The sequence below is a fragment of the Corylus avellana genome, chromosome ca1 (genome assembly GCF_901000735.1).
Source record: "Corylus avellana chromosome ca1, CavTom2PMs-1.0".
In the NCBI taxonomy this organism is placed as follows: domain Eukaryota; kingdom Viridiplantae; phylum Streptophyta; class Magnoliopsida; order Fagales; family Betulaceae; genus Corylus; species Corylus avellana.
The window spans coordinates 7053258-7077459 of record NC_081541.1 but is presented as its reverse complement, the minus strand read 5'-3'; the positions used below and the strand labels follow the sequence as shown (position 1 = coordinate 7077459).

At 35.4% G+C, this 24202-nt stretch overlaps 1 protein-coding gene across 2 annotated transcripts; it reads left to right on the top strand.

Annotated features, from left to right (window-relative positions):
* Window positions 1-9426: 9426 nt before the first annotated feature.
* On the top strand, window positions 9427-21555 carry LOC132161657 (zinc finger protein BRUTUS-like). Of its 2 annotated transcripts, none has more exons than XM_059571823.1 (14): window positions 9427-9880; window positions 11975-12184; window positions 14543-14737; window positions 14820-15184; window positions 15633-15858; window positions 16059-16227; window positions 16323-17552; window positions 17721-17892; window positions 17990-18211; window positions 18293-18430; window positions 19003-19237; window positions 19382-19441; window positions 20892-20963; window positions 21052-21555. In XM_059571823.1, exons 1-14 carry the CDS (start codon window positions 9581-9583, stop codon window positions 21190-21192), a joined length of 3735 nt encoding a protein of 1244 aa, XP_059427806.1. In that variant the 5' UTR covers window positions 9427-9580; the 3' UTR covers window positions 21193-21555. The 2 variants fall into 2 exon arrangements, with proteins under 2 accessions (XP_059427806.1, XP_059427813.1); XM_059571830.1 differs by having other exon boundaries at window positions 9817-9880; window positions 11988-12184.
* Window positions 21556-24202: the final 2647 nt, after the last annotated feature.

Here is a 24202-nt window from a genome sequence, read left to right as displayed (position 1 = left end):
TTTTTTTTGTAAAGAGTCATGTTAGGAATCATCTTTTTATCTTCTTAAAGCTGATGTGGCTTTCAAAATCACTATTAAATTTTAGATGAATCATCCTTGAAGTTTGATTCAATGATGATTTTGAAAGCCACATCAACTTTAAAAAAGATAAAAAGATAGTCTCCAGAATTACTCTTAGCTTCATAGTAGTTAAAGGGGACATTTGCTACAGTTGTGCTATTCACTGGAGCACACTAGATGATTATTTTATTATTTCTCAATGACTACTTTTTATTGTTTAATTTTTAGTGTCAAGGATTACTTTTTATTCGCAATAAAAATAGTGTTAAAAAAATAATATTTAAAGAAAGTAGAGAGTTGAATAAATAATTTGTTGGAGTTTGTATTAAAAAACTAGAAACTAAAATACAAAAAAGGTAAATTTTGAGTAGCTAAAATGTGGAGATGCTGAGCACTGTTTACTTACCAAAATAATAAATAATTATTTTTCCCACTTCCCTTTTATTGAGGTGAATGATAATTGAAGAGGAAATTATCTTATTTATATTGAGCATATGCCACTTTTTTCAAAAATATGACTGTTAGAAGAAAAAAAATATTTAAAAACTTGATAGTTAGGAAAATACAAAATTTTAAAAATATGATTGTTAATAACAGACAAATTTTTTAAAATATAATCGTTACGATAAGACAAATATTCAAAAATATGGCTGTCAAGATAAAACCAATTTTAAAAAATAGGACCATTAGGAAAATACAATTTTTTAAAATATGAATAATAGACAAATTTTCAAAAATATAATCGTTAAGATAAGACAAATATTTAAAAATATGGCTGTTAAGATAAAACAAATTTTTAAAAATACGACAATTAGGAAAATACAATTTTTTTTAAATATGAATGTTAAAATAAGTCAAGTATTCAAAATTATAGATGTTTAGAGAAAGAATAAAGATATATTTAAAAAATAATATTTAAGTAGAATAGTGAAAGTGAATATTTAAAATGGTGAGGATGCTTTAAAAAAACTGATAACTAAAGTAGAGAAATGCGGTTTTGGCTCGTAAAATTTGGTGAGACTATGTAGACAAAATAATCTATTTTATAACAATTCTAACTTTATTAGAAAGTAAGTTGGTAAAATTTAAACCTTAGACAATTTAATAAAAATTGAGGTTATTCACATTTTTTTCGAAAAAAAAAAAAGAGTAGGCAGGCCCATTATACTCAGTGGCCTGTCTAAAACAGTAATTGGACTCTTATGAAACTCAAAATGTAATTTTCTATCTTCTAGAACAGGCCCATTATCCTCACAGGCAAAACAAAGGTTGGGCTTCACCATGGGTGTCTTTCGCATATAAATTGAATTTAAAGAAACATTATCGAGTAGGAAACATTGGTCATGCCTATCCAGTAGAAACTTTTTTTCTGAATCAATGAAAATGTAGCAAGGAAAACGTGCTAGAGGAAAAGTGACAGTTGATGCATGCCACATACATGTATCCATAAAAAGTTGCTTAAACCAATTCGGGGTACCCCCCCATTAGGCCTCCATTGCCCAAAGTCACTGCCCTTTCAGTGCTCTAAAGTTGCACGCCCATACCGGACTGGGCACGCGTCGTTTATGTCACAATTTTCCTTTTGCCCGGCCACAAAACAAGCAACAATGGTAATATGCTGGAAAGAGTAATGAATAGTAAGCATTCCACATTTCCACGTACCCTTCTACCTGGTGTCACATCATTCTAAACATTTTTAAAAGGCATAGTAATATAGCGTAATTCTAAAAGTTTATTTTGTGTCCCTCTAAGAATGATGTGATTTTTATAATTACTATTTGATCAAAATTAAATAATGATTAATCACAAGCCCAATGGTAATTGTAAGAGCTACATCATTCTTGAAGTAACACAAGAAGAACTTATAGTATTACGTTAATAATATATTTACCATGTGACAATATACATCATTGGATCCGTGAAATCTATTATAGGCTATGAAATATGACATCGACATTTCAAGTGAAAAATAAAAAATAAAGGAGCATGCAAGCCAAAGGTTAAATATAATTCATCCTCTCAACGAAAGTGATTTCGGTGCGCTAGTTCAGGCTCAACTCCCCGCTTTACGTTGGTGGACCTATAGGTCGGGCCAAGGCTCTGTGCTATTTCTTTGTGTGTAGAAAACGGCTGCAAAAACAAACAAAAAAAAGGTGCGCGTTCGCACTAGCTCAATTCCTTGCCTGTTCGTTAGCACAATCCATGGCTTTCGCGCAGCTCTATTCTTTGCTTGTTCTAACACGCAACGACTTTATAAAGCTCAATCTAGGAGCAAATGGGCTAGATGCTCTGTAATCCTGACCGTAAACAATGACTCGTGCAGTATTATAGCTAATGCGTTAAGTATTCTGCCAGATGAGTATGATGGAAAAGAAAAATGGAAACATGACTGATCAGTCCAGCATTTTTGTCTTCTTTTTTTATGTCTTGTCGTATTTTATAGGGTATTAATGTAAATAATCAATGTTGATGGTGAATCGTGCTCCTCTTAATGGTGCTGCGCGCAGTTGACCGTATCTTTATAATTGAACGCTACTGGAGCAGGCTTTTCTGGGGAGATCAGGGGAGCAGCAAAAAGGAATTTGGATGCTCATATATATTATATATAACATATGATTAGAAGCAACTGCCACTAATCATCACCAAAGCTACATGTGGATGCCAGTGGATTGTTTTCATAAGTTGCTTGGATTTTTCTACAGATTTTGTTTTTTCTTAATCCATGTCTTAAAATAAAGGCAGTCCCAGGTTAGATCTTCAATCTGCACACAATATAGGCTCAGTAACTTATCAATTTGGAGACCCAGATAACTTATTCATAGGCCAAAAAGGACTAAGGTTAGAAAACGGTGGTTAGCTAGCCCCAAAGGATGATTAATACAAAATTAGAGGACCTAATTTGGGCAGAGTTAGTGGCAACTCTGGTGGATCATCCATTATTGGTATCATATTTATTATAATTCCGAAATGTCTGGCTGCCATAAGCTTTACACACTCCACCGGCCAGTTTATTCAATTTGGTCTTACGCACACACCCACTTGAAGAAACGTGGCCTCCTATTGGAGCATATCTGATTTTTTTTTTTTCTCTTTCTTATTAGTTTTTTTATGGGCAAATGATAAACACGACAAAAAAACAAGGATAACGGGCAAGGCTATCTAAAGTGGATTGATCTCACTTGTGAGGAGAGCAATGATGGGACATAGAGGAAATGAGAATCCATTAATGTTAGTGGAGGTGGACTATCTAATTAGGTTACGTGCAAATTCAATTTACATTGTGGTAATTAAACTTTAGAGGTAGGTCAAATTTGGATAAGTTTAAAAGTAAGTGAACTTCAGAGATGAAAGTCTCTAATTGACACTCGAAAGATAAGTCCTAGTTGAAGAAGGCGAACACAACCACTTGCATGTGACTCTGACTAAAATAACATTGTTAAGGACTTCTACCGCGACATATGTTGATAGCAAGTAAAACAACTCGAACCTCTCCCATTGAAGGATCTCTTGGGAGAACTCTCATGCTTATCAATCTTTGTTTGTTTGTTTGTTTGGGTTTCTAATCGTGGGTGTGTTTTTGGTCCATTGGTTCCACAAAACCAATAGCAATGATATAAAAACAAGGAATTCGGGTCTCTTATTATTATTTGTTCAAAAAATATATGGAGCACTGAATAATAATAGGGGAGTGAGAGAGGAGCTTCCCTACCTGTGCAAAGGGCCTCTCTCTCAAGTAGGTCTCTTGCTCGAGCAAGAAAGCTCTTTTCATATATCTCTATCCAAATAGGAGGGAGTACGGATAAAAACAAAGATCCCTAATTATGCGAATCTGTGTCAAAAAAAAAAGAAAAAGGATAGTAATATTTCTATAAGTAACTTATCCATATATGAACCCGTCACCACATAAATGAAGCCTATAAAATACTATAGTTGTCTTATTTTATTTTTCAAAAAATAAATCATAGATCATAGCCTATGGACAGTAGTGTGGTCATATTTTATTATTATTATTATTATTATTTTTATTTTTTTACCAATAAATTTGAACTCCAATGTACATACTAATTAATTATTAAATAATTAAGCTTTATTTTGAATTCTAAGTGCTTACTCCTACCTATCACGCGTCTCAACAAAACAAACCCCAAAACAGCGGCCTAATTTATGCATTGTGGAGAAAAATAAATAAGACAAACATTACCCAACCAAGCCAAACCAAACAAAAAAAAGAAAAAAGAACAAACATTACTCCAACAAGGCCCCGTGATTGGACCTTTGTCGATCGATTGATTTACCATCATCTTTTTCATTTCGGCCACCTTGTCTCTCAACCACTATGAGATGAGCAAATAACAGATGATGATGTGAAAATGTGTTATCATGATTGACTGATGACTCATCCACCACACAATACTGCAATACAGTTTTCTGTGTGTTTGTGTTTGTGTTTTTTTTTTTGTTTTTTTTTTCTAATACTTGTACCTAACAAAAATATATATATATATCATTTTTTTTTTCTGATTTGTTAAGAGTTTTTTTCATTGTAACGAATCGGTTGTAGTTGATCCCTGAAAATTATTGTACTTTAATTAATATGTTTAGAGCAAAATGGCACAACCATAGTAAGATTCCTTTCACATGGTTGTAGTTACTCCACAAACATACTTTTTCATTTGCGATGCTATGGTTTCTCATAGTATATATTCTCCTCGTGTTTTTTTTTATCCCACGTAAATATTTTTTCTAAAAAAAATATAAGAGACCAATGAGTTAAGATTTTTTTTTTTTTTTTTTAAATATCCACTTAGGATAAGAAAACATCATAACACAAGAAAAACCACCGCATCCCTCTATTAGAAAACCCCCCATTGTCCTAACTTTGCATGAAAAATTCATAAATGTTGGGTTTAATTGACAGTTTTAAGAGAACAAATCAATTGAAATAAATATGATTAAATTGTGTTAGACCAAGGTCCGGCCCACCAGAAGAATCGCCAAACCAGAAACAGCTCGAACCACAAAAAGCCCAAATCATTCGCAACCCGCAGCCCGAAAGTCCTGTCCGCAACGCAGATAGGCCCAGCAGTCCAAATACGCGAGGCTAGACGGTCCATTGCGACACACGCTCATACCCGCCTTGAACAGTGGAATATTGACATTCGGGGCCCACATCAAGGTTCGGGTTCACATATCATGCGATCACCGCTTGGGCGAGGCTTGAGGTCCTCGCCTAAGACCCAAGTCCAACACCATCGTTGTAAGACGGGGTCGTCAAGCGAGGTTCAATTGGCCTCGATAAAAGAGAAAATAAATGTCTAATCAAAATAAAGGAACTGTCATGTCAAGCGAATTCCATCACATTCGTGTCCAGTCGAAACCCCACCGTACTCAAAAGGGTCATCATGACCGTACGGGAGTTAGGCGGACCTTACTTGTTCCCCCAACCTTTGATCCCCATATAACACGTGTCGTGCTTCGGTGCTATCCTAGCGCATATCGCAAGAAAGAGAGGTATATGTAGGAAAAATTTGTAAATGGGAGAGAGAGAGAGAGAGAACAACTGTAACCCAAAAAAGGAGAAAAAAATAAGAAATAGAAGAGAATTTTTCATGAATTCCTTGGTGAGTCTTGTGTGATTTTCCGGTGTGATCCGAATAAGTGGCGGGCGAATTGTGTGAACAAAGTGTATTATTGAAATAATTACAGATTATATTTGGATGAGTATTTGATTTGTTTTGCTCAACATGAAGTGTTGACCTATTCCGAAATATTTGGATCTACGATTATTTTCGGTTCTACGAAATATTTTGTTACTTAATTATTACGTACACCCTTCCCTCGTCCCTACGTGTCCAGTCTCAACGTAAGGTGGTGTTAAATGGAATTATGGAAGGATGTTGTCAACATTTGTAAATAATAAATAATAATTTTAAAATTAAAAATATAAACGATCTTATAATCTAAAAATATTTATCTTCTCATTTAAAATAACTTTTTGGTTTGACTTATATTCCAAAATATAGGATATATGAAATTAAAAATTATTTTCTGAAGTTAAAAACTGTGTCGACGTGACAACACATACACTGATAAATAAAATAAAACAAAATTAAAACCTTGCCGAGGTATCAGGCGTTTTGTACTTACGTATACTTCACTAAGGTACGTGGCTGCATGCGTGGAACGACAACGTATCTGACGACCCAATAAAAACCATACGAGAAGCGTGACTGTGTCAGCTATTCTTAATGTTTCTACCCGTCATTCTCCGCTCGTGAATTCCATAATTAGCGACGCAGCATATGTGGTGATAATTAAGCGACGCAGCATATGTGGTGATAATAAGCGACCAGCCATTGGAACAACCCGTCAAGATCACGATTCAATGAGGCATGGTCCCATGCGGGCGTAGGCGTCGGCAGTAAATGCAGCCCTGGGTGATCTTTCTTTCTACTTTTTCTCCAAGGCCGAAGGAGAGTGACCACAATAATTGTGCTGGCACGGGCATCTCGCATGCCACCCAAAGATTGCCACGGGTGCACGTCCGTTTCAGCCTTCAGGCCCTTCCAGCTTTGAAATGAAAGAATTTGTCAACTTAATCTAGTGCTCTCTTTATGTCCCCTTTCTTTTCGTACCCTTTTTCCTCTTTAAAGGCCACTGATTGATTTCTATTCTTCTTCTTTCATACTATAATTGAAAATAAATTCAAAAGACTTCGGGAATCTTTAAAATTAAAAGAAAATATAATAATATTACAAAAATAATTATAAATCAAGAGCATTATCCTTCCACGAGTTCCATTTTTGTGAGATTGATCATCTCCTGCAATTCAGCCCAGAATCATGGTACCTCAAGCACAATGTCAGCAATATTATATAATGACCACGTACACAAATCAATTAAGAAATGAAAGGATAATAGGGTGTGGGAATTTTTTTTTTTGGTCTAAATTGGGGCGTTGGAGTTTGTTTAATCACTTTAATTATATGTTTTGTCTGGTGTATATATGTCAGTATTATTAATTCTTTTACAAAATCCAATGTGTTGTTTATTTATTTTTTTTACATGTCCGTATAAAAGGGAAGGAAGATTCGAATTAGTGACCTTCACTTCATTAACTGTAGTCCCAGCCGATTGAGCTACCTTTTGGAGACAAATCCAATGTATTATTATTTTTAGAGTATTTTCCAAACAAAAAAAAAAAACTCTTTCAGTAATTTTTTTATGTTGATATTTTAAAATTATTTTCATTATTTGAAAAATATTTACTTAAAGTTTGGGTCGATGTCTGCTATAGAGTGAAGTAATTTTTAGCAAATCAATTTAGTTTAGTTTTTTTTATTTTATTTTTTTTATTTTTTTTATTTTTATTTTTAACTTTGAACAAATGCAAAATCAATCATTTGTGGTTTACTTGATTTGCAATTAACTTCTATAGTATCAAAATGAACTCAAAAGTCTTTCTGAGATATGCAAAAAAATAATTTAATTCTTATAACCAAATTTCATCAACTAATTTAATAGATTCCGATAACGTTAAATGTTAGAACCAATAAAATTGTGACACTTGTTCTATTTAAGTAAGTGTCACACTTCGAAATCTATTGGCATACCTTAAGCATTTATGAGTTTATTTTGATACTATAAAAAGCTAATTGTAAATCAAATAAATCACATTATGTAATTTTTATTTTTTTATTTTTTATTTTTAACTTTTCCACTTATTTTCCAAGCCAATTGTGTGCGTCTCAAAGTGACAAAGATAAATGTAGACTGAAAAAATGAATTATGGTAAATCCACCAACCCATTGAGAAAGATTGACCAAATTGATGTCATACTTAATTATGACAATTTTGTCTTAATCCCACTTTGTTCTTCAATTATATTTTATATGGATCAAGAATCAGAATCCTAATCCCAATAATCAATGACTTTTGTGCTCGACAACAAATGAAATGACCAAAAGGCCCACCTCACGTTGTCGCTTTCATTTTTGTCCGACTGCAAGTGCATCTCATCACCCTGAATCTCTCCGAATTGGGTGTACGCTTACGTGGACAAGCGACAATCTAGAAGCTCCCAAAACGTTCGTGTTGGAGGATGATGCTCACGTTCCATGCACACGTGTCACGCTTTTGCGACTGCTTCAACGTTCCTTCGATCACACCTAGCACGTCTCGCCCTGTGTCGTCACGTGTCGTCGTTGGCACATGTCATGTGTTCTGAATTACGTCAAAAGTTCGACTCAGGTTCATTGGATAGAGATTTTTTTAAAAAAATTCATTACGTATATTAAATTTATACGTGTTTAAAGTACATTTTAATATATATATATATATGAGAATTGAATGTTTTATTAAAAACGCATATAAAAATTATATACATAATTTTAAACATATGTCAATTTAATAAAATCAATTAACAAATAATAATATCTTTTACGGGGAACAAAGAATGTTTATTCTAATAAACATGTAAAGTTAGATCCTTCTTGAAGATTTATCAAGCTTTTTCTAAGTATATGATTCAATTCACACTCTGTATCTTACTGATAAATTTATTTATTAATTCATTCACAAGTATGTTATAATCAAATATGTCACAAATATTTATTAATTCACACTCAATTCATTCATCATGACTCCATTCAACTTTTAGTCAAACCTTAAACGCTTATAACTTTTAGTTATTCTTTTCACATACACAAATATGTTATAATCAAATGCATACCAAATCACAGCTCTAAAAACAGAAGGGAAAAAAAAAGTTACGAGATAAGGTTAAACTCAAGATTGATTAGAACATTTCTAACAAATCCTTTGTACGGCTCAATATAGCTATTATGAGTCATTTTACTTCTTAAACAGACACTTTAAAATAGAGTAGTTTTATCCAATTTGCTCGCACATTTAAGCATTTAAAAAAAAAAAAATTTACCTTCTCTCTCCTTCAACTTTCACAATAAAAAATATATTGAAAAATAATATTTTTAAAAAATAAAACGTTTAAATAGATAATTTGTTAGAGTTTAAATGAAGAATTAGTAATTAAAATTAAAAAAAGTGTATTTTAAATAGTTAAAGTAGTCACTATTAGTGGAGATGCTCTTAGAATCAGTGGGCCAAATGATCATCGGAATAATAAAGGGAATAAATCATGAAATCAACCATTGAAGAAGTGCTTAGCTATAAAAAAAGAAAAAAGAAAAAGAAAAAACCGATTAAAACAAGTGCGTCTTTGTGTTTTTTTTATAGGTGGTACAGCGTGGCCAACTGCCGCCACGTGGGCCAACAATGATAAGTTCTCTCTTTCTCTACCCTCAAACCTCCCACGCCTTTTTGTCGTCTCACCGTTCTCGTTGAAGAGCACACAACAAAGAACAAAAGAGGGAGAAAAAGAGAGAGAGAGAGATAGAGAGAGCATTGCAATAGAGAGAAAAAGAGACGAAAAACCAAGCGAAATCGGAGAGAACTGCTAGGTTTTCGAAGCCCTGATTCCGAAATCCGAAGTAAAATCGAAATGGCGACGCCATTTCCGGGTCTCCAGCACCGAGACGGAGGTGGGGGCGTGGCCGTAATGGCGGGCCCAGTGAACGCCATCGACCCCTCACCGTCGAAGGCCTGCGTGAAGAACAATCCGACTCTCAAGCCCCCGATACTAATCTTCTTGTTCTTCCACAAGGCCATCCGCTCGGAGCTCGAGGGGCTCCACCGTGACGCCATGGCTTTCGCCACCGGCGCTGGAGATATCAAACCCTTGTTGGAGCGCTACCACTTTCTCCGAGCTATTTACAAGCACCACTGCAATGCGGAGGACGAGGTGTGTGCGCGTGCGTGAGTGCGCGTGTGTCTGATTATTATTTCAGATTTGGAACTCTTTCACTATACAATTCTCCTCAGTGTTTATTTAATTTGTTTTTGCTGGTTTTTAGTATCATACGGTTGTTCAATTTTGATGCTAACATTATTCGATTTGATTTTCATTTTTGGCTGTCTCCGTGCGTACTTTATCTGATAATGTACGGATTTGATGAGTATTATGGCTATGTTCTTCAATTCTTTTCCTTCTTTTTTAGTTGTAAAATTTTCATATGATTATTATTCGAACTGAAGGCTTTGATTGATGATGTTGCTAGTTCAATTTTTCTTCTGATTTTTTAGTTGGTTTACTTGTGATGCGAGCTGCTTGTAAACGGGTTGCAAGTATCAAATGTTGCTCATGTGTATTCGTGGACATGTTGAATTAAATTTGGAGATGTATAGCTTCCTCTTGACAAAGTGAAAGGATGTTAGATAATAATACGATAAATACATTATTATATGATAACTTGAAATACTTTTAAAAATTGCAAACTACTTTGGCAACAGGACATTGTTGGTTCAGTCTTGCAGAAACATTAGACTTCATGCTTGTTTTTATGTGGAAGCCTGATATATTGACCTAGTGATATTTTGATTACAGACTTGGGTTTATATTTGGTTGCTTCAAATTGCAAGTTATTGTGTGACCTAACCGTATAATGTCTTGCCTTGGTATGTACTTGCCTCTAAAGGCTGTCTAGTGAGGTGGAGACCAAATGCCACATGGCTCAAATTTGCGGTTTGTTAGGCCCTTACATTGCCATATTATTTGGAACATAAGTTAAGATTTTCAAACAGGGTTTCAGTAATTAATACCTAATTGTTGCCTGTCCGTCTCAATATGCAATCTTTTGGATTAGAAAATTTTGCCTTGCCACTTTTGTAATAATGTCAAAATGGTTTGACTTTGTTTAATATTAATTAAGATTTGCTATACAGAAGTTGTCAGTGTAATGAGTTTGCTCAGTGAGCTTTTTAGTGAGGAGGAATTGCTTTTGTATTCTAGACTTAAGGAAGTAAGAAAATATTTTGGGTCATATTTCTCTCGTTTAGTCACATAATAATCACATGACAATTTGACTCGCTTGTTGTATTGGAATAAAAAATGTGCAATTCCTCACTTCTAACTCACTGGATGGCTTCAAGAGTAGTTAGTGGTATAGAGCTATGTGCTTCAAATTCCACTGGATTTAAAAGTATGTTACTATCAGGAATTGCTTGAATATGTGGCTTGGGACTATCAAATGCCACTCATTTCTAATTGTGAACATGTCTACCGAAGTTTGTTGGTCCATTATTGCCCTTTATGATGACATTGCTAGAACAAGTGAATAAACAGGTTGCCTTTTCAACATTTTATATAATTTCTTATAACAATAAATAATCATTTTCTTATAACAATGGTGGTGCTGCCATACGTAGATTTCCTAATTGTAGATTTCCTAATTGTTTTTGCTCGGTATATGCTTGTTAGAGCTATCTGATGTTGCTATATATATGGTAGACTCCATTGGGTCCCACCTATTTCTGTATTTAACCCCTTTTTTCTTCTCCCAATATCTTCACCCTGTCTCTTCTCACCTGGGTTCACAGGACTCTTAATTTTTTTCTCTTCCAGTAAATATTATATTTCTACCAATTATATTAAACGTTTTGAGGGCCAGTTCAAGTAGGTGGATACCAAACCCAAGTATTGGAATTCTATATTGGCCCCGCTGTTTCTGGTCTTAATTTATTTTAGTCTGTTATGTAATTCTTTGCCACTATTCTCTCCATAAACATCTATAGTTGAATTTTTCCACACTTTGTCCTGGCAGTTTGGCGTGGAATTACAAAATTTTAGAATTGTAGTCACTTCAATCAATTATTTGTTCACATTGTTTAAGGCTTTACAATTGGATTACCTGTTTAGTTGTATGGTTGTAGAGGCATGCCCTCACTTTTTTGTCATGGTTGTAATGCAAAGCTCTTGGTTCACTTTTTCATTGATGTCCTTTTCATCTGTCTTGTGTCATTTATGATTATTACTACATGTGTACTTTCTAAATTGTAGGTCATCTTTCCAGCTCTAGATATACGTGTGAAGAATGTTGCTAGAACTTACTCCCTAGAACATGAGGCAGAAAGTGTTATTTTTGATCAGTTGTTTGAGCTGCTAAAGTCAAATATGCAAAATGGAGAAAGCTATAGAAGAGAGTTAGCCTCTTGTACTGGAGTCCTTCTGACATCAATTAGCCAGCATATGTTCAAGGAAGAGGAACAGGTATTTATTTGTTGCTTTTTTATGATGATAACTTTACTTATTTTCATCATAGTCTAGTATATAATCATTGGATTGGATGAATATTGAACTATAAATTTAAATATTTATAATCAATCATGTGTACTGCATTCCTCTCTCTCTCTCTCTCTCTCTCTCTCTCTCTCAAGTGCTTTGCAAAACAGCAATCATATTTATTTTGGTTCAAAATGGGCTATATGTGTCCCTCAGGATGTCTTGATATATTTAGGATTCTCCTTGGTCATTGCTTTTGCTTAAGCACACAGCTATTGTTCTAGTACTCAGTGGTCGGTTCAGGGAAGCTATGATCAAGTCATTTTTCAGGAAGATGCTTCAGTTGTCCAGGTTTCCTCGGAGGACCCTTCCCTCCTTTTGGCCATGTAGAAAAATAATATTTATTTTTTTAAGAAATTTCAATGGGCCTTCAAGAATATGAAATTTGGGGTTAGGCATTGTCTAGGCCCTATGAGAGGACCTTAGGGGAATTAAAGGCTCGATTCTTTAAGACACTCTTTCTTTGGGTTGTGGGTTGCTGCCTCTGATTGTAGTATTTCGAACTTTCATGCTTTCTTAGATCTCTTCTCCGCTACTATTTGGGCTTCTCTTCTGTATACTCCTTGTGTACTTGGGTTCCGTCTTTGCGCTTTTTAATGAATTTGCGATTACTTATAAATACTAGCCTTTAATATGTAACCAAATTTATTGGGCTTCTCTTCTATATATATATATATATATATATTTTTGATAAGTAAAAAAATTTATATATTTGATTGGAGAAAAAAGTTATGCATCCTGGCTATATAATGTTTGTGAACTAGCAAGTCTACAGACACAATATATGAAGGGGCCTGATGGGGGGTCCTCTAATATGTAACCAAATTTATCAAGAGGGAGGCTTCTTTACTTGTTTTAGCTGCTCTCTCTCTCTCTCTCTCTCTCTCTCTCTCTGGTTCTGTTTTCTTGTCATAAGGAAAAGGTAAAAGCGGTATATATTTTCTGAAGAATGTCCTGAACAGTTGAATATCAGGGATTGGTGGTTTTCCAAGGGCAGACACCAGCCACAATGTTTATCTTGCAAAATTTGAATGATTATGAACCTAACCATAAGCTATTAATCTAATGTATACTTTTCCCTTAAGGTTTCTTGTCCAAGGTTTAGTGTGTGTTACCACTTGCATGCTAAGACACAGAATTAACACTCTTTTAGATGCAAGAACATGGTAGGATGGAATGAAGGGGGAGCGGAGGATGGCTAACTACCTTTGCCTTCATGTGTTTAGTTGATCATAGAAGAAAGGCAAGAAGAGAAAGCAAAAATTGTGTCCTGAGTGGAATAAAAAATATGTAGCTGATTACTCTTTTTCTTTTTTTGATAAGTAAAGGTGTATAAATTAAAAGCGCAGAGGGGCGCAACCCTAGTACACAAGGAGTATACAAGAGAGCGACTAAGAAGAAGAAAAAGAAGAAGAGAACATAAAAAGAAAATCAGGGAAACTGATCACTAGGGCGCTAGCCAGCCTGCAATCCAAGTGAAAAGGGTGTACAAGGAGAGGTGGATAAGGTCCTCAATATTCCTAGACGAGTCCTCGAAAAAGAGCATTACTCTTTTTCTGACTGCCATTTTTTCCATTCAGTTTGCATCTAGCTTAAGAATTTAGAATGCTCGATCAACTTTGATGCTAGGAGAGTTGGTTCTAACCAAGGCAAAGGCAAGAGGGCTGTTGATGTGTCTTAATGTAGCCCAGGGGTTTTGGGTTCCTGTTGTGGGGCTTTGGGTTCTGTCTTTGGGTTTTTATGGATTTTTTTTTTCCCCTTTCTGTTTTGGTGTCCTTTTTGTATACTTCATGTATGCTTAGGGGCGTCTATGCTTTTTTATAATACTTCTTTGATTACCTATCAAAAAAAAAAAAAAAAGTTTTTCGTGGAAGGATTTGGCGGGGTAGGGAAGGGACCCCTTCCCTTTTCCTTATCTCGTTCCACTTACATCCAAACCACTGGCAGTAAAAATCCTCCCTTCCCTCTCCTTCCTGCTTCATTCCTGACCAAATGCCGGATAAGTTGTAGAATATCTAAAACTAGTGGTTGTTGAACTCCTTCAAACTTCTCTGCATGTGAAAAATATATATTCTTCTAGAGGGAGTTGACAGTTGATGGTGAGGTCTCTGCATATTAATCAATTGTATTTAGGATATATGAGTTGCTCTTTATTGTAGAATACGTGCAACTGTGTTTGTTCTTAGACTACCCTTCATACTTTGCCAGTTAGCATATAGAGCTTAGTATGCTGAGTTAGAAGTAAGTTTCAACCTCACTTTTTCTTTTCTTTTTTTTATTTGGCAGGTCTTTCCCTTGCTTATTGAGAAATTTTCATTTAAAGAGCAGGCCACTTTGGTATGGCAGTTTCTTTGCAGTATTCCTGTCAATATGATGGCAGAATTTCTTCCGTGGCTTTCTTCCTCTATATCATCTGATGAACGTCAGGATATGCGCAAGTGTTTGTGCAAGATAATACCAGAAGAGAAGCTTCTTCAGCAGGCGAGTGCTCCTTTGGTTGGCATATCATTTTGGATGTTTTTCGTGAGAAAAGTAGACTAACTTTATCTTGTCTGGAATGAAGGTTGTATTTGCCTGGCTTGAAGGGGAGAGTGTGTCTGAAATGCGCAAGGCTGGCAAAGATAATCTGAAGGTTAGATGTCAAGATTCCGGGTCTAGCGCCTCTACTACTCAGACTGACCAGGCATACTGTGCATGTGAATCTTCCAAAACCGGTAAAAGGAAGCACATGGAGCTAAATTTTGATCATACCAAATCCATTCTGTCTTGCCCTATAGATGAAATATTACTTTGGCATAAGGCTATAAAAAGAGAGTTGAACGATATAGCTGAGGCAGCTAGAAAGATACAACTTTCTGGAGATTTTTCTGATTTGCTTGCATTCAACAAGAGGCTGCAATTCATTGCAGAAGTCTGCATCTTTCACAGGTGTGGCTTTCAGCTGTATTTCCGATTTTGATTTCCTTTACTGGCAAATATGAAGTCTTTGAATGTAATTCTTCAATTATGGCATACTTAAAAATGATTTGTCTTGTGGACAAGGACAATACTACCTTTGAATCCTGAACCCGTTGTTATACTTAGAAGTTCTATTCATGAAGTATGGCAGCCTTCAAGCTGTAAAGTTCACTAGAAGTGCATGGTTTAGTTTTTTAAGAATTTTTGAATTTGATGGGTTTTTTACTTTTAGTCTGCCTTCATGAGTTCTTTGGATTTATTTTTAAACTTTTGTTTTCTTCTAACCTTGGACCAAGAAACCGATAGTAACTAGTACTGAAAGAGGGGTGTGTAGCTTTACATACACTTTTTTGTTGGATATCTTATGACTGCCTACATTTCGTGAAATGAACTTCTCATCATGTCTCTCTGTCTGCAGCATTGCTGAGGACAAAGTAATATTCCCTGCTGTAGATGCAGAACTCTCTTTTGCTCAGGAGCATGCAGAAGAAGAAATTCAATTTGACAAGCTTAGGTGCCTGATAGAAAGCATTCAAAGTGCTGAGGCCAACTCTACTTCAGCTGAATTTTGTACGAAGTTGTGCTTTCAGGCTGATCAAATAATGGACACTATACAGAAGCACTTCCGTGATGAGGAAGTTCAGGTGAGTACTTTTGCAAGAATGACAATGAGCTGAGCCTGTGGAAAGGGGACATTCAGTTAAACCGTATTCTGCATTTTTATGTTACATTCTGCCTACAATTTGGTGAACACTTTTTTTTTTATCAGCATTTAGAACTTGAAAGACATGATAGCATCCTAGCTGTCCTTAAAAGCCATTTAACAAGTACTTTGCATTTGCAGGTTCTTCCACTTGCTAGAAAGCATTTTAGCCCCAAAAGACAGCGAGAACTTCTGTATCAAAGCTTATGTGTGATGCCCTTGAAATTGATTGAATGCATCTTACCATGGTTGGTAGGATCAGTTAGCGATGAAGAAGCAAGGTCTTTTCTTCAGAATATGTATATGGCAGGTTCAATATCAGTTCTTGTTACTTTATATTAATAGTTTGCAATGTGTGTGGTATGCTTGCTATCTGTTCCTAACTTGTGGAGTTATCTGATGCAGCTCCTGATTCAGATTCTGCACTGGTCACACTTTTTGCTGGCTGGGCCTGTAAAGGTCGTTCAAGGAATGTTTGCTTGTCTTCAAATGCAATTGGTTGTTGTGCTGCAAGGGTGCTGACTGGAACAGAAGATCAGGTTAGCCAACCACTATGTGCATGTGCCTTACCGTGTGCTGCTGAGGAAAAATCTCCATTCAGTCAAGCAGATGACCATAGAAGGCCAGTCAAACATGGAAGTGCAATACCACGGGAAGATAGTGATGCTCGTCACTCTACAGGAACTGTAAATTCTGCTAAATTATCTTTCAGTAATCAGTCATGCTGTGTCCCTTGTTTAGGAGTGAATGACAATAATCTAGGAGTAAGCTCTTTATCAGCAGCAAAATCTCTACGTTCCCTATCTTTTAGTCCTTCTGCTCCTTCCCTCAACTCAAGTCTTTTTAACTGGGAAATAGATATAGCCTTTGCTGACACTGGATCTGCAACAAGGCCTATTGATAACATATTTAAATTTCATAAAGCCATTCGCAAAGATTTGGAATATTTGGATGTTGAATCCGGAAAACTTAATGATTGTAACGAGACCTTTCTTAGGCAATTTACTGGCAGATTTCGTTTGTTATGGGGTTTGTATAGAGCTCATAGTAATGCAGAGGATGATATAGTGTTTCCAGCATTAGAATCTAAAGAGACTCTTCATAATGTGAGCCACTCTTATACTTTGGACCACAAGCAGGAAGAGAAACTATTTGAGGATATTTCTTCTTCACTTTCTGAGCTTACACAACTGCATGAGCGCTTGAACAGTAAAAATTTAGCTGATCATTTAACTGGAAGTTACTTTGATCCTTCTGACCATAATGATACAAAGAGAAAGTATGATGAGCTGTCCACTAAGCTTCAAGGCATGTGCAAATCCATTAGAGTTACATTGGATCAACATGTTTTCCGGGAAGAACATGAATTGTGGCCATTGTTTGACAGACATTTTTCTGTGGAAGAACAAGACAAAATTGTTGGTAGAATAATTGGTACTACAGGTGCAGAGGTCCTTCAATCAATGTTGCCATGGGTTACTTCTGCTCTTACTCAAGAGGAACAAAACAAAATGATGGACACGTGGAAGCATGCAACTAAAAATACAATGTTCAGTGAGTGGCTTAATGAATGGTGGGAAGGAACTTATGCTGCATTTCCAAATACAACAACATCAGGGAGTAGCATTTCACTAGGTTCGTTCAGTGTTTTTGTTTTTGTTATTGCTGCCTTTGCATACATTCTTTTCAATTTATGTTTATGGTTCTCTTTTATATCTAAATTGGCTTTTATAAAATTCAGGTATGTTGAAGATTCACATTGTTAAGATTTATTTCTAATATGTTACAAATTTACAATATTAGGTACTGATGCCTACGAAAGCTTGGATCACAGTGATCAAACTTTCAAGCCTGGATGGAAAGATATCTTTAGGATGAATCAAAATGAGCTTGAATCTGAAATAAGAAGAGTTTCTCGAGATTCAACTCTTGATCCGAGAAGAAAAGCATATCTTATTCAAAACCTTATGACCAGGTCAGTTTATGTTGTGGCCCTTTTATGAAACTTAGTCCAACCATTTGGATTAATATGCTTTTGTACATATATACTGATATATAAATGGTTGTGTTAGTCGGTGGATAGCGTCTCAGCAGAAGCAACTTCAGGCGACAGTTGGTGAAAGTTCAAATTGTGAAGATTTACTTGAATGTTCTCCGTCATTTCATGATTCAGAGAAACAGGTATTTGGGTGTGAGCACTACAAAAGAAACTGCAAACTCCGTGCTGCTTGCTGTGGCAAGTTATTTACATGCAGGTTCTGCCATGATAAAGTCAGTGACCATTCAATGGATAGGTAAGTTTGCGCTTTGCATAGTTTGCTTGATTGTCACTGGACTTCTATGTATAGTTTCTTTTCATATCATTTTATTTACAGGAAGGCTACAGCTGAAATGATGTGCATGCGCTGCTTGAAAATTCAGCCTGTTGGGCCAGTTTGCTCAACTCCTTCCTGTGGTGGACTATCAATGGCAAAGTACTATTGCAGTATTTGCAAATTTTTCGATGATGAAAGGTACATACTTTTGTTATAACTTTTTCCTCCCCAATCATTTATTGATGACATTAGTGTTTTTTTTTCAGAGTTTAGAGTGCAAAATTACAAGATTTATATTTGACAGCATAATAGATTTGTTGGAGTGGAACTGAAGGCTTTGATTTTTTTATTTTTTGAGTCCAGAAATGCAAGCTTTGAGTTAAAGATCATATGCTGCACATTTACAGTGCATTACTTGTTTATCTGTTTAGGTATCTAGAATTTTGATTGGTCACAGATTTGAGCTTTTCTTTTTGGTAAGTTGTGTAGATATGCAGCATGTGAAGTCAATTTTATGGTGGGTGCCTTGGACAATATAATTATCCAAAAATAAGTTAAGAGATACGTGTTACTCATTATCCTCCCCCCCTTGACAATTTTTGGTTTTATGGTGGTAGACTGGTACTGTACGTGTCCATATCATTTCTTGCTATTTAAGCCATATGAATATGCTGAATGGTCTGTTCACTTTAAAACTTAGGTTTAGTTCCTTTTGTGGTTGAGGTTTGCTGAAGTGGATTTCTTATTTTTCCTCTATATTGTTATTTCAGGACAGTTTATCATTGTCCTTTCTGCAATTTATGCCGTGTTGGGAAGGGACTTGGCATTGATTTCTTTCATTGTATGACATGCAATTATTGCCTTGGGATAACCTTAGTGGATCACAAGTGCTGCGAGAAAAGTCTGGAAATAAACTGTCCCATATGCTGTGATTTTTTGTTCACATCAAGTGCGACTGTCCGGGCTCTTCCATGTGGCCATTTTATGCATTCAGCTTGCTTCCAGGTCTATATTTTATTCCCTTCTTGCTTTGGTTTCTGTACTGAATTTCTGTTCCAATTATTATCAATCTAAAAAAATATATATACAAGGAGATTGATTTTTGTCGGCGCTTGATGTTATATTCCACTTCCTCATTCATGATCTCAGGCATACACTTGCAGTCACTATGTTTGCCCAATTTGCAGCAAATCTTTGGGAGATATGGCGGTAAGTGAACTATTTTTTAACACTACTTCAGCCATTGTTACACTATTATGAAGATCCATTGATGAGGCCTTTGGGAATCACATTGAAATAAGTTTATTCAACTTGCCGTCTTTTTTATTTTAAAATTTTTGTAACACTTGGATTAGAATAATTTGTTCTTGCTGACATACAGGAGAGAAGTTTTCATATATATATATATATATATATATATATATATATATATATATAATTTAAATAAAAATCTCTATATTATTGTTATTTTACAATTTTATGTCTCTTAATTGTGTGATTTTGCTTATTAGCTAGCTTCCATCTGGATTTCAAATGCCTCCTAAATGGACCTCACTATAATGAACAAAAGCTTATAATGGATGCATATGGACTTGATAAGCTAATCTCCCCTTAATTGGCCCCAAGGAGATGAGGAAATTTTGAACTAATAACCTCTGCTTTATGAGGTGTGGTCCCTGACCGATTGTGTTACCCCTTTGAGTTCAACTTGATAAGCTAATCTATAGATGATATAGATCTAATAGACTTAAAAGAGTGAAGCTGATTGGTTAGCAATTACAATCGATATTTGTACATGGTTAGAAGTAGTAGGTTGTATATCTTTGTGTTTTCTTTTCATTATCCTAGGTTTAACACGGCATTAGGCTAATAATTGAAAACTTATACATACACAGGTTCTGTTTAATTTCGACATAAAATGGTTTTTGTATAACGCTTTTAGCATTTTTAGGTGTTTGGCTGGAACAAGAAGACTCTGTCAACTGAAAATGTTTTTTTGGTTAACCATAAAGCATAACATTTTCAAAAAAATGGTTTACGTTATTTCAAAACATAAACCATTTTTTGTGAGCCTGGCCCCCTCCCCCAATCATTGCCAATGTCTTCTCCCCTGTAGACGATATCCCCAACTTTTCGCTCTGGTCTTCAAGTCACTGCCTCAAACAACTCTCATAGATCAAGCTAGATGCTGTCGTACAGTGCAATCATCTGCAGGCTTGAAAGTCGGCCATTGCCCATCTGTTATGAGTGCGATCATCTTCCCCTAGGTGTCCATGAACATTAGTTCAGGTCGGCGCCCATCTGTCTGAGTTCAATGCGAGTATGTTAGTGAGTCCAAAACTGAAGGTTTAGTGTGGGCCAACAAAAAGGGAGCGAGTTTACAGGCCACTAAAATGTTTAATTTGAATGCTTTAAAATATGCTTTCTTTTAAGACACCTAGGACCATCTACTTTCATTTCTACTTTACTATTAGAGCAAGGAATTCCCTTCTTTTTTCTCCTGGTAAGTGGTCTATCTGTCCATGACGATATCATTTACAGTTGGAAGATCATCAAAAAAAAAAAAAAAAGAAGAAGATACAGTTGGTTATTTCCTTCCAATTTACATTAGTGCGCGCCCATGCCTATGTTTAAATTTTTGCTTTGCCTCCCTCATCAGGTTTACTTCGGCATGCTTGATGCTCTATTGGCTTCTGAGGAACTCCCAGAAGAATACAGGGACCGCTGTCAGGTAAAACACCTAAACGTCATTTTATCTTCAAATTCTTATCAAGCTCATTATTTGTTGAATATTAAAGTGACTAAGTTTGGTATTTCAGGATATACTGTGCAATGACTGTGATAAGAAGGGGAATGCACCCTTCCACTGGCTGTACCATAAATGTGGGTTTTGTGGATCCTATAATACTAGAGTAATTAAGGTTAATTCTAGTTCCTATTGTTCAACATCAAATATGTGAGGGCATCTGGCTTTTCCTTGGTCTTATTTGGTTGTTTTAAATACCTTTCGCGGCAGCACCAGTTATACATGGCTTTGTAAAGTAACATGCCATAAAAATAGTGAAATTTCTAGTGTTATACCCCAAAAACCAGTGATCATCCTTTTCTACCCCCAACATTACAAGGTTGGTGCATTTTTGTTCCTTGTGGATTTTTCAAATATATTGCCTTGAGGAGGAAATTTATCAAGAGAAAGTCTCCTGCTATTGCTTAAATCTCTTGCTAATTTCCAAGCCCTCTGAGTTTTCTTTGTCAACCTTAGTAATGTACGAATTTCTGGAGCATTAAGATATCTTTTTGGCCACAGAATATTGATGAGAGAAAATGCAGTTCCGGTTGTATTGGATAGATTGGACTGCCAGTATTTGTCAATGTGATATGAGTGGAAAAGGTTGATATCAATCATAAGTCATGGTGATAATCTCATGGAGAGTTGGAACTATTATCTGAAAACTAAGGGAACGTTTTTGAAAATGAAAACATGACATGTTATGCTAAGTTTTCATAATAAAATATGACTTTTTTTTTTTGGAAAAAAAAAATGCTTGTATATTATTAATATGTATAGAGGCATTACTTTAAGGATGTTGTCTTTAAAAGTAAAATAACTCGGAGAATTACTGCTTCATCATGGCCATAAAACAGCTAGGATTGCCCCATTTGCAACATTCCATAATGCTTTCTTTGCAAAATCGTTGAACGGTTTATTGAGTCGACGTCCTTCACGTTCACAGGATATATCGTCCTAAGTCCTAACAACCAAATTTTTGACATGTTATCAATTAAGGAAGATGGTGCGAAAATATTTGGGAGACTTGTGAAGGCAACTTAATTCACTATAAAGACTTTAATTGCATGATGTTACTTGGATGCAGTGGCGAAGTTAGGACTTTGGTTTGCGGACAAGATTAAAAATATTAAAATGTATTATTATTGATCAACAATTAATTTAAAACATCAATCTAACTATAATAGTTTACTGGAGAATTAGTTAATAGTAAGTTTATAAATAAACTAGTGTTAAAATTTGGTCACTATAACATAATTGATCTAACTGCTGCGGATGCTTTTGCGGTATAGAAGGATGTGGAATTTTGGTGGAGATTTGGTACTACAAAACATTATCTTGGAGGGTAATGCTTTAGCAATTGTATGTGTTACAGAAGGGACCAATCTTAAAGCAGGTATGATAATTTGATTGATGATTCGAAGATAATATTGCATAGTATCCCGTCATGGCACATGATGCATATTAGAAGAAAAGAAAACATGACAACTCATCTTTTGGCGAGTGCAACTTTCCAACAACCTTTGGAGGAAATTTGGATGGAATGCCACCAAGCTATATAAAACTGGTCAAAATCATCAAAATGAGGGATCCGGCCAATTATAATGGATATGCATGACATTATGTCTTGCCCTAAGTGCAATCCATGTTCAACGAGGAAAACACGCATAACAATCAACGTACTAACACACAATTTAGTCCAATGGCTTCGGCTTGAAATTTATTGAGCCCAATAATCGATCACTTCTACGTTTCATTATATTTGATTGAAATACATTGCAATATTTAGGATATTGCACGTGGTGCAATCGCTCTAATATGAGCAATTTATTTTAAATAAATGACTCTAAATATGTTATGTTATAAAAAATCAAGTTAAACTGAATCTCTCTTCCTAGCCGCCAACCCTTATCCATTGTCATTGTTATGTTGTTACTACTAATACATGACCAACTTGGGGAATGACCGAACCACTCTAATAGCAAAAGAAAGCAGTTCAACCGTCTCAAACTTTTTTTTTGGTAACATCATCCCAAACTTTAGTTACATCGTCTTTTCCCTCGTGCAATGAGACCTCTTCCAAGTCATCCCTCTCCGCCTCTCCATTTGTCCCGATGGTCCTCCATGTCCTCTCGCTCTTCCACCAACTCCGCCTTGTGGATGCGCCACTCATGTACACCCAATCATTTACACTCTTCTTCTTTATTTATTTTTTTTATTATTTTTTTATTTTTATCTAAAAGAAGAACATGATTCAAAACCTTTACTCTTGGAAAAATGAGTAGGGGTGAAATAGCGATTGCGGTTAGCGGTTAGTGGCTAAAACCGCTAACTGCAACCACCTATGCGGTTAGTAATTTTTACTAACCGCCTCCGCCAACCACCTAGGCAGTTAATCGCTCGGATAGCGGTTAACCGCTTTGGAATAACCGCTTTTTTCTAACATCTTTTTTGGGCCTTTTTTTGGGTTTTTTTTTTTAGATGGATTTTGGGCCAGTTTTGGACTGATTTTTGGCTCACTTTAAACATTTTTTTTTGCTCATTTTAAATGGTTTTTTTTCCCATTTTCATGGCCATTTTAGCATTAAAAATTGCTATATATCAAAATCTTGTTGGTCACCTTCTACAAATCTACACATTATATAATATATAATATACTAATAAAATTACAACAAAATCATTACTTCACTTGTAGTCTTATACATAAATTCAAGCAAGTTCATAAACTCACAAGCAAGTTCATAAACTCACACAGAGAAATAAAATATAACACAAACAAGTTCTTAAACTCACAAGTAACAAAAAAAACTAACATGGTTGAACTTGAAGCTTGAGCCCCATTTCAATCAACCAAAACAAGTTCATAAACTCACAAGTAACAAAAAAAACTAACATGGTTGAACTTGAAGCTTGAGCCCCATTTCAATCAACCAAAAAAAGTTCATAAACTCACAACTTATTGTTATTTATTATATGAAATATATGTATATATAATATAAATATATATTATATTTAAAAAAAGCGGTTAGCGGATTTCCAAAACTTACTAACCACTAACCGCAACTGTCTGTGCAGTTAGCGGTTTTTACTAGCCACTTTCAAAGTGATTAGGCGGTTAACGGTTAATGGTTATAGCGGTGAGATGGTTTTAAATTTCACTCCTAAAAATGAGGGAAGCTACA